General features: G+C 38.1%; 1 protein-coding gene across 29 annotated transcripts in view; it reads left to right on the forward strand.

The window, feature by feature from the left end:
• The window catches only part of CAMK2D (calcium/calmodulin dependent protein kinase II delta), a 287,936-nt gene that overhangs the window by 216,422 nt on the left and 56,936 nt on the right, over nucleotides 1–14,578 (forward strand). For all 29 annotated transcript variants that reach the window (XM_067735228.1, XM_067735221.1, XM_067735217.1 and 26 more), the window contains exons 7-8: nucleotides 2,230–2,332; nucleotides 8,988–9,071. In XM_067735228.1, coding sequence (XP_067591329.1) covers nucleotides 2,230–2,332; nucleotides 8,988–9,071 — 187 coding nt within the window. The remainder of the gene's footprint in view (nucleotides 1–2,229; nucleotides 2,333–8,987; nucleotides 9,072–14,578) is intronic.

A 14,578-nucleotide genomic window follows, 5' to 3' on the forward strand; every position in this document is an offset into this window, starting at 1 on the left:
AGGCCCTACAGAGAGGTCTTCTAGGTCATCTCTAGGTATGAATATTTGCCCCAGTCATTCAACAGGCCATGTATGATAAAACTCTAAGGTGTTCCCTTTCTTCTGAATTGGCAGATACCTGGTGTTTAAGGGCATAATGCACACAGCACTGCCCAGATCTTTTTGATTTATCGATAAGAATGAAAGCACATTAAATTGTTTATTCACTGATGACACTGGCATTTGCTCACTTGAGATCTGAAAGACCTAAAATGATTGTGATTTCTAAAGTGATTGGAACTCTTTCCCTGAATGAGTCTGTGCTTGACAAATTAGGACAGATGTGTATTAGCAGAGCTCTCTGACATCTCAATGCTTTTGAATATGAAGGTTACAGAGAAATAAACTATCACTTACAGTTTAATGTGGTTTTTTCCAAGTCATTTATTCTATAAATTAATAGCTGGAAATCACTTCTTAATTAAAGTAAAAGGTACATGAGTGTAGTGGACCATAAACTTTAGTTGTGAAAATAAAATATCAAATATTGATGATATAGCATGGTTAGATACTATAGTATATTGATAGATGAACAAGAGTTCCAAATAATGTCAAATGTTAGATTTTACTAAAAGTTATTTTAGTATGAAGATCTTTCATATACTTGAGACCTCATCATCCCAACATCGAAATTAAATTATCATGTATTTAGTGTTGAGGTAAAAACCCTATCAGCCCTAAAAAATTACAAAGTTGTCCTTACAATTACCAATTGTCATAACAGTGATGAATCTGATGGCAGTGAGCAGCAATAGCCTGAAGAAGTCTGGTACTTGATTAAAACTTACTTGCCTACACTCTAGTTCTTGTAGACTTAACCTGATTTCTTCTGAGTTCTGGTTATGAGTCTTTGCTAATTTGCATGGCTGGCTTAATTAATAAATTAAATATTGGTTTAGGCTGTGTTTACCCAAGGTCAAAACAACCAACAGAACTGACTAATTCAGTAAGGAAAAAAAGAAGCCAATTTCATGGGAAAAAAATTGAAATGAGTTGTTTGTCAACATATAAACAAAACCAATTTGACTGACTGAATTTTTAGATTTTTCAGACAGTCGTTTTGACACTTGCAGAGTCCATTGTTTCCCAACTTTTTTGAGTCTGAGACACACCTCTAAATTTGCTGGGTCTTATCCCAAGGTAAGAAGATGAACCACTCTTCCAAATATACGTACCAATCCAGACATACGTTCATCCACATAGCTAAGGATGATAGATGTACTGTACGTATTAATCAGCCTCCTTTTCCTGACCATCTTTTCCCTTCATTTCTTAAAACCTACAAAGGCAGTCCACGGAAATTCAAGACTTTGCCACGGTGCTTATTTTCCAAGTACCAATGTGTCTCGATGCCCTGGTTGGGAAACAGTGGTGTAGGCACAGCCTTATTCCAAGACTGAGTTATTAGTCCTTGAGTAACGATAAATACCCAAGAAAATAAAAATGTGTCTTTCTTATAGTATTCTGAGATGTGAAAACAAATATATAAGTAATACTTTGAATCATACTTTGAAGACATAAATTGTGTTTTTAAATCTGGCTTACGAAGAAAAAAATCCAACTATAACATTTGGCAAATAGTAGTAGACTCTTTCTGCCTTTAAGAATAAACAGATTCTTAAAGACAGCAATTTTAATACATAATTCAGAATAAAACTCTAAAATTTGTACAGAAATTGTTTGGAAACATTGAGGAATCCAAATCACTGCATTCGGGTCCAAGCTCTTGAAGTCAACTAGGATTTAATTTGCACAGTTTCATTTGCCAAATGTCTGTAGATTGGTCCAACTCTTGTTATCATTTTGCCAAGTTTCCTTCTGCTGAAAATGTCTGTGCTCTGTTAGGCTTCTAAGCCAATGTCCGTGGCCAAGTCTGGACCTCAAGCAGCCGTTGGAAGCATGTGAGCAGGTCAAGACAGGTGCTCTCATTCATTTGATCGCTCCCCAAGCGTATTCTCTCTTCAGCCCAGTATCTCTCCAGTACACTTAGGCATCTGTCTGAAACCTGCACACATGGTCATTTGTTATCATTTTCTAACCATATTTTCCCTGGGATTTAGGAATGACAGTCTCCGGGAGAGAGGACAGTGCATGCCTTTTTTTTTTTCCTAACCTTATAAAATGTTAGTTTTGAGTAGTCACTTAAAATAGGTTCTCACTTCAGTCTCTCTTTTTTCTTTCTAAATAAAGCCTGAGAATTTGCTTTTAGCTAGCAAATCCAAGGGAGCAGCTGTGAAACTGGCAGACTTTGGCTTAGCCATAGAAGTTCAAGGAGACCAGCAGGCGTGGTTTGGTAAGTAGGATCTCTCTACCTCATGCTGCTTGTACTATTCTGGCTCCAGTCACATCCCACTTCCTAACCAAAATAGAATGGAAATGTTCATTCTGACAACTTGACTAATGTTAAGATATTGGACCTTTATATGTACCTGATTTTACTGACATTAAAGGATATATAATCTAAAAATAATTTAAGGGAATAGAAGAGCAATAACACATAGACTTTTTTCTTCAAGGATGGATGAATAAAATGGATTCTGTTCTGAGAATTAATAGGAGGATTGGGCTTCCCTGGTGGCTCAGTGGTTGAGAGTCCGCCTGCCGATGCAGGGGACACGGGTTCATGCCCTGGCCCGGGAAGATCCCACATGCCGCGGAGCGGCTGGGCCCGTGAGCCGTGGCCGCTGAACCTGCACGTCCGGAGCCTGTGCTCCACAACGGGAGAGGCCACAACAGTGAGAGGCCTGCGTACCGCAATCAATCAGTCAATCAATCAATAAAAGGAGGATTGCAGTAGTCGAAGAGTATTTGAGAAAACATTGATTGTTCACATACAGCCTCACTTGATGCTAAAAACACCTATGTAAATAGTAGGCGCTCAGGAAATACTTGCAGAATATTTTACATACTTTGTGATTAGCAAATTTAAGTTTTAAAAATATTATAAAGTGTATATATAGAGATTTATATAATATATGATATTATATATCTGTATATGTGTGTGTGTTTCGTCTCATCTATTTCTCCAACGTGCCAGTTTACTCTCTACAATTTTGATAATTTCAAAAATTCTATATGATGAAATTTCCATTTCCTTGCAATTAAGGAAGAGATTAACTCTAAACATTTAAATTATAGTATTTCTAACTAGGCATATGGATTGTTTTGATATTCAGCCAAAATAAATGATTTCAGCCACTGATTTTATGCTTCTCTTTCTGCCATTTCCCAGTATTAGCCCATTTTTCACGTAGTGTCCTAAAATATAACCTCTGAGAGCCTCAGTCTCACTTCTTTTCTGACTTTCAATGTATTGATATTAAATTTTTAAAATGCCCTTCACTTTGAATTGCTTTTCCTCTAAACAACAACAAATACAAAGAGAGCTCAATAAGTGCTTTACTTCTTTTGTTTTCTGTGCAAATACTTCTCTGTATCCCTAAACATACACATGTACTAAAATGTACACAGAGCTCCCAGGATTCACCTCGTCTTTCTGATCTGCCCCAGCTAGTTAATGGGAGTGGCTGGTGAGGCACCCTTGCCTGTCTTCTCTGAAGGCAGCCTAATTCAGGACCTCATTTTCTGCTGCCTGTCCTGTTTCAGTAGTACCTGACCAGTATCCTTGTCTGTGATACTTCTCAAGTTTAATACTGCCTTTTACATTAAGGCTCTCCTTACCTACCAGGTGAGTTTAACACCTCCAAATTTGGCATTTGGTGTGTCATATTTTGACATATAAATAAGCTTGTTCCTTTTAACTGCAAACTGAAAGGTAGGACCTAGAATTAGTTCTGTAAATTTGAGATTCAGAAACATCTTTTTATCATAGGAAAGAGTATGGTTGACACAGGTAAAGAATATACAATAACAGGAGTTGGGGTCCAACAGGAAGTAGTGGGGCTATCACAGAAATGGGCAGAGCAGATCACTGGAGATACATAAATTAAGAGATCCTGCCCCTTGAGATGCTCATACTTCTATATCAATAAGTATTTAGCATGCAATGTCAGGGCACCTGTATCAGCAGCACGCATGAGGTGCTCTGGAGCACAAGAGAAGAATTATGAAATTCTGCCTCTGGGGAACGTTTCAGTGATTGGGGTAAGGCTTCTGCCTTCCTAGTGGCTGAATGGGAGTTTTATTCACTGGTATGCATAGAGATAAAGGCATTCCAGATAGAGGGATCAGCACATGCAAAACCTCAGAGGCATAAAACAATTTTTTTCTATCTCAGGAATAACAATAAGTTTGTTATAGCTAAAGTATGTAAAGTATACTGAGATGAGTGGTAGTTGATGAATTAGGAAAGGATTTTATGTCCTTTTGAAGGATTTGGCATTTATCTTAGAAGTTTCAGGGATCTGGTAAAAAAATTTAAGCAGAGAAGGACATAATTGGGTTTATGTTAAGTAATGTTGATTTTGGTAGCAATGTGGAGGATGGCTTTAAGGATAGCCTGAAGGCAAAGAACCAGTTAGGCTAATGCAGTAGTTCAAATTATGAATGAAGACAGCTTGAACTAAGGAGTATGTAGGAGAAAGCAAGTTACAGGTAACATGCAGAAAGGACAGGAACCCTGAACTCTAAAGGGAATCTGTTTAGAAGAAATCAGAGTCCTGGAAATTGGGTTCAAAGACAGGACTCTAGTCCTTTCTAGAGCAAAGCAGGACGCTTCTTCACGAGATACCAGAAGAGGGACTTAGGCTCAGGGATGTAATTGCCAGACTGTGTACAAGATGATGATTGGATATCAGGAATAAGCCAGAAGCCTTATTACCAGAACCAAGGCTCCAATTTAACATCGACAACTTAGATGATGCTTACAAGAGTATTGGAGTTGAGCTCCTGAAATTTCTCTTGCTTGGGGCTCTATGTTTTATCTCTTCCGCTAGATCAAAAGCTGTTTGAGGGACTGTGTGTAGTGAAAAGTTTCTGCTTTTTGAATGAAAATACTTCAGCTGATATCCTGGCTCTGATTCTTAATAGCTACCTGCCATCGGTCAAGTCACTTTAACTCTGTGAGGTCAGTATCCTTTTTGTAGATGAAGATAATAAACACTCCTTTATGGGGCTGTTACGAGACTAAGTGGAGTAGAGCACTGGAAAATGCCTGGGCTATGAAAGCTGTTCAGTAAGTTTTCAAAACCATCTTGGAATTAAACACATGTCACAGTACTTGGCCTACACAGTGAAAGTTGTTGAGTGAATGACTAAATATCAGGCTAGTGAAAGCAATAACATCCATATAAAAGTATACAAATTTTCCAATTGTGATAATTCATTTTTCATAGCAAGCTGGTCCTAGAGAAACGACAGATGGGGAGTAAAATTCCCATTTTCTCTTTAGTATGGTGATATCAGTTAAGTTCTTGCTAAGGTAGCTATTAGGGTAATGACTTTTAAGAGGTGCATTATAAGTTCTAAGAAAATCCAGCATTTCAAAAGTATAGAAACACATAGTTTCTAAGCTTAAGAGAATACTTGTTTCTTTTTTATTTTTTTCTTTAGCTTTTTTTAAGCTTTTTTTTTAAAGAATAGTTTATTCTACAAGTTCAAGTGAATCCTCATGGTTGCTTAAGTGAAGGAAAACTGGGCATATGATGTACTACATTTCTTTTGGAGGTATTGTGTGATATATTTTAGGTTTTAAGAGTAAAGCATATTTTAGTATGAATGACTTGTTTTGATATTTATTCAGTATCATCTGCTGTAGTCTCACGTGTTTGATTAATTTTATCTTTTAAAATATAAGTGTTGAGTGGGGAACCTTTTTATTTTAATAAGAAAAGAGCAGAACTCTTTCTTCATTATGTATAATGCCAGAGTTTCAGGCTTTTACATAATTTTATTTCAATAAATGTGAGAGGTCTATTACGAATAAGAAAAATGAAACTATACAAGCCATTATAGAAGCTGTCTATTGAGTTTGGTTATTTTTTTCTCATTTTCGAGTTCCAGTGTTTGTTTTTCCCATGTTACTTCTTCTGTCTTTCTAGCCCTGATCTATTTGAATACTAGCCAAAAAGGCTAGAAGTAACACCCTATAACATACCTGTTAGGAAGGCTAGAAATTTACCAAAGAGAACAGCCTGTTTCTCCTGTGGGACTGGGAATGCTCTTTTCAATACACTTCTGGTTTTTTGTTGCTGCCAGGAAAAAAGGATAACTACCATAATCTTACTTCATGGAAGAATTATTTTGCTTGGTTGCTATTATGTCTCTTTTTTTTAAAGTTAAGGGTTTTTTCAATGGCAGTATGTTGCAATGGGTACATTTCCAACTGTAAGTAATTCTGTTTTCTCTTTGTTTGATCTGTTCTGATATTCCCACTGGTTTTTCAAAGTGAGAAATGCTGTCTGTAAAGAAGGCAAGCTCTCATTAAGTTTCCTGTTGATAGCATATATCATCATAAACTAGATTCTTAGGAGTTTAATCTGCTGCTGAAGAAGACCTAATTTATCTTACCCTCAGTATTTCTGTATTCATGAGAATTGTAGCATAAGTGCACTGTTTTAATGTTCGTGCATTTAGATGTAGGCTTCACCATTCTTAGGAGTAAGGACCTCACTGACTGCTCAAATGATACTTGTGCTCTTAGCATTTGTAGTCTCCAGAAGAGGTTTGTAATAATTTACACTTAAGATTATTGTTGCATTTCTTTTTTTTTTTTTTGCGGTACGTGGGCCTCTCACTGTTGTGGCCTCTCCCGCTGCAGAGCACAGGCCCCGGACACGCAGGCCCAGCAGCCATGGCTCATGGGCCCAGCCGCTCCGTGGCATGCGGGATATTCCCGGACCGGGGCACGAACCCACGAACCCGCGTCCCCTGCATCGGCAGGCAGACTCCCAACTAGTGCGCCACCAGGGAAGCCCTGTTGCATTTCTTACACAGTGACTTACTTCCCTATCTTTTCTACCTAGATGCAATATCATTAACATTTCCTGCTCCAGGCCAGGTATTCTACTGAGTTATTTAAGACATACATTAAAGTTTACCAACTCTAGATAGGAGGGTACAGATTGCATATAAAAGGGTAGTCAAGACTCAGAGTAAGAAAGAACCACTGAGAACTGTAGTTAGCTAAAGAGATCTCTAACATGGAAATAATTTAGAGCCACCTTCTGTTAGAGTAAAGGTAGAACAAAAAATTGAAGGTCCAAGGAACAGAAAAAGTACAAGGAACAGAAAAAGTATCATCAAGGGTGAGCATGAGAAGTTTATCTTCAAGAGACCTTAAAGAGATTTTTAGGTTAAGTGCTCAGAAGTAGAAAGAAGTCATGTTGGGTGAATGAAGGGGAGAAGCAGATGGTAAAGGAACTTAAAGAGCCAGCTGGGACCTCGGTCTTTAATCTGGTCTCTGGCATCGGTGTCCCATTGGGTTCCCTGTGTGTCTCAATTTGGGAGGAGTCAGAGAGGGATGGTTGGAATGAGAGAGCAGGTATATGGCAGTGAGAAGCGCTGGGTAGCTCTTGAAAACTATTGTGCCTACCCTACCTTAGAAGAGCGGACTCCACGTCTCTCCTTCAGGTACTCCTTGAACTTCACTCAGGGGAACCACCACCGTTGCTCAGTAGTTCTTCCTACTTCACAACTACTGAGCAAACGTTTCTATCAAGTAAAGTTTGAGGTAGAGGTGGATCCACTGTGGTCCGTGTAGAGCTTAAACTACAACCTACAGGTCTTTTCTTGAAGTCCCTTCTCATTGTCTACCCCACCCTCCTCTAAACCAAACAAGGAAAGGAAAAGTAATGAAAATAGGGGAAAAAGTGATATCCAAAATCCATTGCCTCATTTTCTAATGTAATTTTGTTCAAAGAAGTCACCAGCTGTTATACATATGCTTGTTTTTAAGTACAAATTTGTCATGGAGATGGGGGAGAGGCTCCTTTCTTGGACACTTTGCGTCACAGTAAATATATAAGGTGCTTCACCAGAGATCTGTAGTCGGAGGAATTCCTGATTACATATCATTTTAAAGAACAGTTTCGAGTTTTCATGTGCCTTTAAAGAAAACTTCCAAATAGGAATAGTTATTTTTGGTATTTTTTAAGGTATATATTTTTATTTGAAAGCCATTATTTTTGGAAATAAGAAATACTTTACTCTAAATTCTAGCTATAAATTGTCATTTAAGTGTACCTTATTGGACACACTGATTTATACGATAGGAAACTTTCTTTGGCCGTCCAGTTTCTCATACCGCATCCCTTAAGTTAAGTCTAGCTGATACTTGTTCAACAGTGATTCATCTGAATATTCCTGAGTCTTCTCTTTAGTTGCCAGTTATAAGTACACACTGATTATTTATTAGTACAGAGCGAGCTCTTTGATGTATTTTGGACTCATTCCTTCTCCTAGTGAGTTCTTCAGTTACTCTCAGTGCCATCCCCCACCCTGTATAGACCACCTCACTTCCAAAAATATTTACTGAAAATTTGCTTTAAGTTTGTCCCCCGGATCCACGTTTTGGGTCCTTCTCTTTTATAGGTGAATACCTCTCATAATAAAGTTATGTAGGTACCATGAGAAGTATCATCTTTGGCAAAGTTGTAACCCTATCTTCAATTTTCTCCTAATTTCTTTCCAGGTGTAGGGGAGGATGTTCTGATTCTTTTCACAGGTTTAGTTTTAACTCACACATAAACAAGAATCAGAACTGCTGACCAAATGGCCTGAAGTACACACACTGTGCAGCACAATAGATTGGCTTTCATATCTGCAGAAAGATGTGTTTTTTCTAATAAGCTACAAAGCAGGGCAGGTTAGTGTTGATACTGCTATGGAGAGAAACTCGTCCAACATTATTTTAGTTCTCTGAGATCCTTGTTTTATCTTGACAAACAGATCAACAGATAAAGAAGCCCAAAGAAGTTTCCTCCTTAGTTTGCCATTTCATATTGGTTTTGTCAAGTTGGTTTTAATTCATTAACATCTGTTTCCCCTAGGTTTTGCTGGCACACCTGGATATCTTTCTCCAGAAGTTTTACGCAAAGATCCTTATGGAAAGCCAGTGGATATGTGGGCGTGTGGTAAGGAATCATTTTCATGCCGATTTTGCAGTACACCAATATTGTTATAATTAAAAATAGTATCTCTTAAATTTGAGGTTGATGCTCTCTAGCAATCGGTTTAGAGTTATCATTCTCCAACTTTAGTCTACAACACAGTCAGGTGGAGAGCCGGTTAAAAGCAGGTTGCTGTTTCTGATTCAGGAGGTCTGGGGCGGGAGCATTTGCATTTTTAACAAGTTCCCAGGTGATGTTAAAGCTCATGGTCCGGGAGGCACTTTGAGATCAGGGCCGTAGAGAATCCCCCTCAGAGGTCATGGGGTTTATACTCCCATCCTGTCACCTCCACCGGGAAGCCCTTAGCACAGATGTCATGTCTGTACCACAAGATGATCAACAGGGATTAAGAGGGAAAGAGTGGATCTTGGAATGTAATTGACTGTTCCATGGGGACTGAGCTCCGAGTTAGGCCTTTAACAACCAGCTCTAATCAAAAAGTAGCCTATGCACGCTCAAAGGTATAGAATGGGGAGGATTTCCACCACAGTTTTTCCAACAGAATTTCTTCATGTCAACATATACCTCAAATAGGTGAGAGACTGAAATAAAAGGGATACTTCAGGGTGTTCTGAAAATTTTTCTGCTGGAGTTATTGGCAGGAGCTAACCCTCTAGGTTCCTGACACTACATCAACTTGGTGTTTGATCTCACTGTGTGCATCTTGGGCTCTTAGAGTTACCTCCATGCCTAGGAAGGCAGATGTGAGAAGAGCACAGTGTTTAGAGTCGCAATGCCTGGGTTCAAGTCTTTGCTTTGCACCTGCTAACCCCATCTCCTCAATATCTCTGAGTTGGCTTCTTTACCTATAAAACAGAAATATTTTACCATCATAGAATTATATGAGGGTCAAATAGGGTGTGCATTAAATGAAGACGTTTTAGAGTTTGTAGAGCAATTTAAAATGGAAACAGTTATTATTATCCTAAAAAGTTGGAATTGTAGCCTAATTAAAGGGTAGGGTCTTAGGTGTGCCCCAAGCTCTGTCTTCCTCTTGCCTCCCTGAGAATACTTCCTAAGCAAGAACTCTAAAATCCTTTGGGTTAGAGGATTGCCACAAAATGTTATTGTTCAGATGTAAAGGTTAATGGCAGATAACTCAAATATTTCCCTTGCAATAAATCAGCCACATCACAGATCCGTTTCTGCTGATGAATTTTCAGAGGAGCAGAGTACCCTGAGAGACAGGCAGACGCAGATAGGTCTTTTGGAGGATGTGTTAGGGGGTGGGGGGTTGGATGCGGCTAGAGTGCGGCCCTCGGACCTGGCACTGGAGAGAGGCTGTGGTGTAGACGGGTCAGAACCAGGGCGAGTCTCAGTACCCTAGCTTCCACTTATAAAAACGGAGATAATAATAGCACTTACCTCCTAGAACTTCCGAGAGGATTTTTTAAAATAAATAAGTGTGAGTTATTATTACTATTATTATTAGAAAGTGTTTCTTTATAAATGAAGTTTCTAGATAACTGATCTGTAGCCTTTAAGAGAGGGACTGAACACATTTAAATAGATGATTCAGCATTGTAGTTCTGATCATCAGCTGAATATTATGATACCCTCACCTGAATACTAAATTCTCTGCTTTACTTGTTCACTTTTAAATTTTTTCCTTGCACGCCTTTTACGTTGCAAAAGATGTTATTATGGACCACCTTCCAGCTCCTGAATCATATCTCATTCATTTAAATAACTTAACTAAATCATTTATTTGGTTCTTGCATTTGAAAACACTTCTTACAATGTATCAATGTTACTGGCCTTGAAGAATATCAGATAATTTAAAAAGAAAACAAAGAAACCCTGATATTTTGTACTAGAGATTCTTTCCTGGTTGTGGAGCAGAATCAGTGCTGAAACTTAAATACATAGAACTGTCCAGCCCCTACATGGGCCCTCTCTGCTTTAGTGGCTCTGAGCTCAGCGTGGGCAGCTGCATTTTTAACAACTATGACATATCATCAGGGTTTAGACTCACTAAACACACTGTGCTCAATTTTAATATTACTTTGGTAAATTTGGGTACACTTGTTTTTGGATTTTCTGTGTGAGTGCATTTCCACAATACAGTTTGTATAGCTAACCTTTTAAAATAATGGCATATCTTGTCATAATGGGATTTCACTTCTGTGAAATGTGAGGTAATGTCTAGGGTTGAAGCTCTAACTTACTTGGCTGGAAGAGGGAAAAAAGATAGATGAAGAGTTGTTTCCCCCCTTGTTGTCTGAGCTATATCAGATTCTTGAAAAATGTAAATAAATATTAGATAGATACTGCATGTACACATACAAACATAAGTGCCCCATGTGCGTATACACACACACACACACACACACACACACACACCCTCATGAATGCCTCTAGAAACTTAGAGCCACAGGGCATCTCACAGATTTCAGCCCGTTTTGCCATAAGCAGAGCCACCTTCCATTTTCCTCAATCCTACCCTTACCTTTCTTTTTTTTTTTTCTTTAACATCTTTATTGGAGTATAATTGCTTTACTATGTTGTGTTAGTTTCTGCTGTATAACAAAGTGAATCAGCTATATGTAGACATATATCCCCATGTCCCCACCCTCCCTATCCCACCCCTCTAGGTGGTCAAAAAGCACCAAGCTGATCTCCCTGTGCCATGCAGCTGCTTCCCACTAGCTATCTATTTTGTATTTGGTAGTGTATATATGTCAATGCTACTCTCTCACTTCGTCACAGCTTACTCTTCCCCCTCCCCGTGTTCTCAAGTCCATTCTCTATGTCTGCGTCTTTATTCTTGTTCTGTCCCTAGGTTCATCAGAACCATGTTTTGTTTTTGCTTTTTTTAGATTCCATATATATGTGTTAGTAGACGGTATTTGTTTTTCTCTTTCTGACTTACTTCACTCTGTATGACAGACTCTAGGTCCATCCACCTCACTACAAATAACTCAATTTCGTTTCTTTTTATGGATGAGTAATATTCCATTGTGTATATGAGCCACATCTTCTTTCTCCATTCATCTGTTGATGGACACTTAGGTTGCTTCCATGTCCTGGCTATTGTAAATAGAGCTGCAATGAATATTTTGGTACATGACTCTCTTTCAATTATGGTTTTCTCAGGGTATATGCCCAGTAGTGGGATTGCTGGGTCATATGGTAGTTCTATTTGTAGTTTTTTAAGGAACCTCCATACTGTTCTCCATAGTGGCTGTATCAATTTATATTCCCACCAACAGTGCAAGAGGGTTCCCTTTTCTCCACACCCTCTCCAGCATTTATTGTTTGTAGACTTTTTGATGATGGCCATTCTGACCAGTGTGAAGTGCTACCTCATTGTAGTTTTGATTTTCATTTCTCTAATGATTAGTGATGTTGAGCATTCTTTCATGTGTTTGTTGGCAATCTGTATATCTTCTTTAGAGAAATGTCTATTTAGGTCTTCTGTCCATTTTTAGATTGGGTTGTTTGTTTTTTTGATATTGAGCTGCATATGCTTCTTGTATATTTGGGAGGTTAATCATTTGTCCGTTGCTTCATTTGCAAATATTTTCTCCCATTCTAAGGGTTGTCTTTTCATCTTGTTTATGGTTTCCTTTGCTGTGCAGAAGCTTTTAAGTTTCATTAGGTCCCATTTATTTATTTTTGTTTTTATTTCCATTTCTCTCAGAGGTGGGTCAAAAAGGATCTTGCTGTGATTTATGTCATACAGTGTTCTGCCTATGTTTTCCTCTAAGAGTTTTATAGTGTCTGGCCTTACATTTAGGTCTTTTATCCACTTTGAGTTTATTTTTGTGTGTGGTGTTAGGAAGTGTCCTAATTTCATTCTTTTACATGTAGCTGTCCAGTTTTCCCAGCATCACTTATTGAAGAGGCTGTCCTCTTCATTGTATATTCTTGCCTCCTTTATCAAAGATACAGTGACCATATGTGTGTGAGTTTATCTCTTTGCTTTCTATCCTGTTCCATTGATCTATATTTCTGTTTCTGTGCCAGTACCATACTGTCTTGATTACTGTAGCTTTGTAGTATAGTCTGAAGTCAGGGAGCCTGATTCCTTCAGCACTGTTTTTCTTTCTCAAGATTGCTTTGGCTATTCAGTGTCTTTTGTGTTTCCATACAAATTGTGAAATTTTTCATTCTGTCTCTGTGAAACATGCCATTGGTACTTTGATAGGGATTGCATTGAATCTGTAGATTGCTTTGGGTAGTAGAGTCATTTTCACAATGTTGATTCTTCCATTCCAAGAACAACATGGTATATCACTCCATCTGTTTGTATCATCTTTAATTTCTTTCATCAGTGTCTTATACTTTTCTGTATACAGGTCTTTTGTCTCCTTAGGTAGGTAGGTTTATTCCTAGGTGTTTTATTCTTTTTGTTGCAGTGGTAAATGGGAGTCTTACCTTAATTTCTCTTTCAGATTTTTCAACATTAGTGTATAGGAATGCAAGAGATTTCTGTGCATTAATTTTGTATCTTGCTACTTTACCAGATTCATTGATTAGCTCTAGTAGTTTTCTGGTAGCATCTTTAGGATTATCTATGTGCAGTGTCATGTCATCTGCAAACAGTGACAGCTTTACGTCTTCTTTTCCAATTTGGATTCATTTTATTTCCTTTTCTTCTCTGATTGCTGTGGCTAAAACTTCCAAAACTATGTTGAATAATAGTGGTGAGAATGGGCATTCTTGTCTTGTTCCTGATTTTAGAGGAAATGGTTTCAGTTTTTCACCATTGAGAATGATGTTTGCTGTGGGTTTGTCATATATGGCATTTATTATGTTGAGCTAAGTTCCCTCTATGTCTACTTTCTGGAGAGTTTTTATCATAATTGGGTGTTGAATTTTGTCAAAAGGTTTTACTGCATCTATTGAGATTATCATATGGTCTTTATCCTTCAATTTGTTAATATGGTGTATCACATTGATAGATTTGCATATATTGAAGAATCCTTGCATGCCTGGAATAAACCCAGCTTGATCATGGTATATGATCCTTTTAATGTGCTGTTGGATTCTGTTTGATAGTATTTTGTTGAGGATTTTTGCATCTATGTTCATCAGTGATATTGGCCTGTAGTTTTCGTTCTTTGTGACATCTTTGTCTGGTTTTGGTATCAGGGTAATGGTGGCCTTGCAGAATGAGTTGGGGAGTGTTCCTTCCTCTGCTATATTTTGGAAGAGGATAGGTGTTAGCTCTTCTCTGAGTGTTTGATAGAGTTCGTCTGTGAAGCCATCTGGTCCTGGGCTTTTCTTTGTTGGACGATTTTTAATCACAGTCTCAATTTCAGTGCTTGTGATTGGTCTGTTTATATTTTCTATTTCTTCCTGGTTCAGTCTCGGAAGGTTGTACTTTTCTGAGAATGTTTCCATTTCGTCCAAGTTGTCCATTTTATTGGCATATAGTTGCTTGTAGTAATCTCTCATGATCCTTTGTATTTCTGCAGTGTCAGTTGTTACCTCTCCTTTTTCATTTCTAATTCTATTGATTTGAG

This window comes from Pseudorca crassidens, chromosome 4 (genome assembly GCF_039906515.1).
Source record: "Pseudorca crassidens isolate mPseCra1 chromosome 4, mPseCra1.hap1, whole genome shotgun sequence".
Lineage (NCBI taxonomy): Eukaryota > Metazoa > Chordata > Mammalia > Artiodactyla > Delphinidae > Pseudorca > Pseudorca crassidens.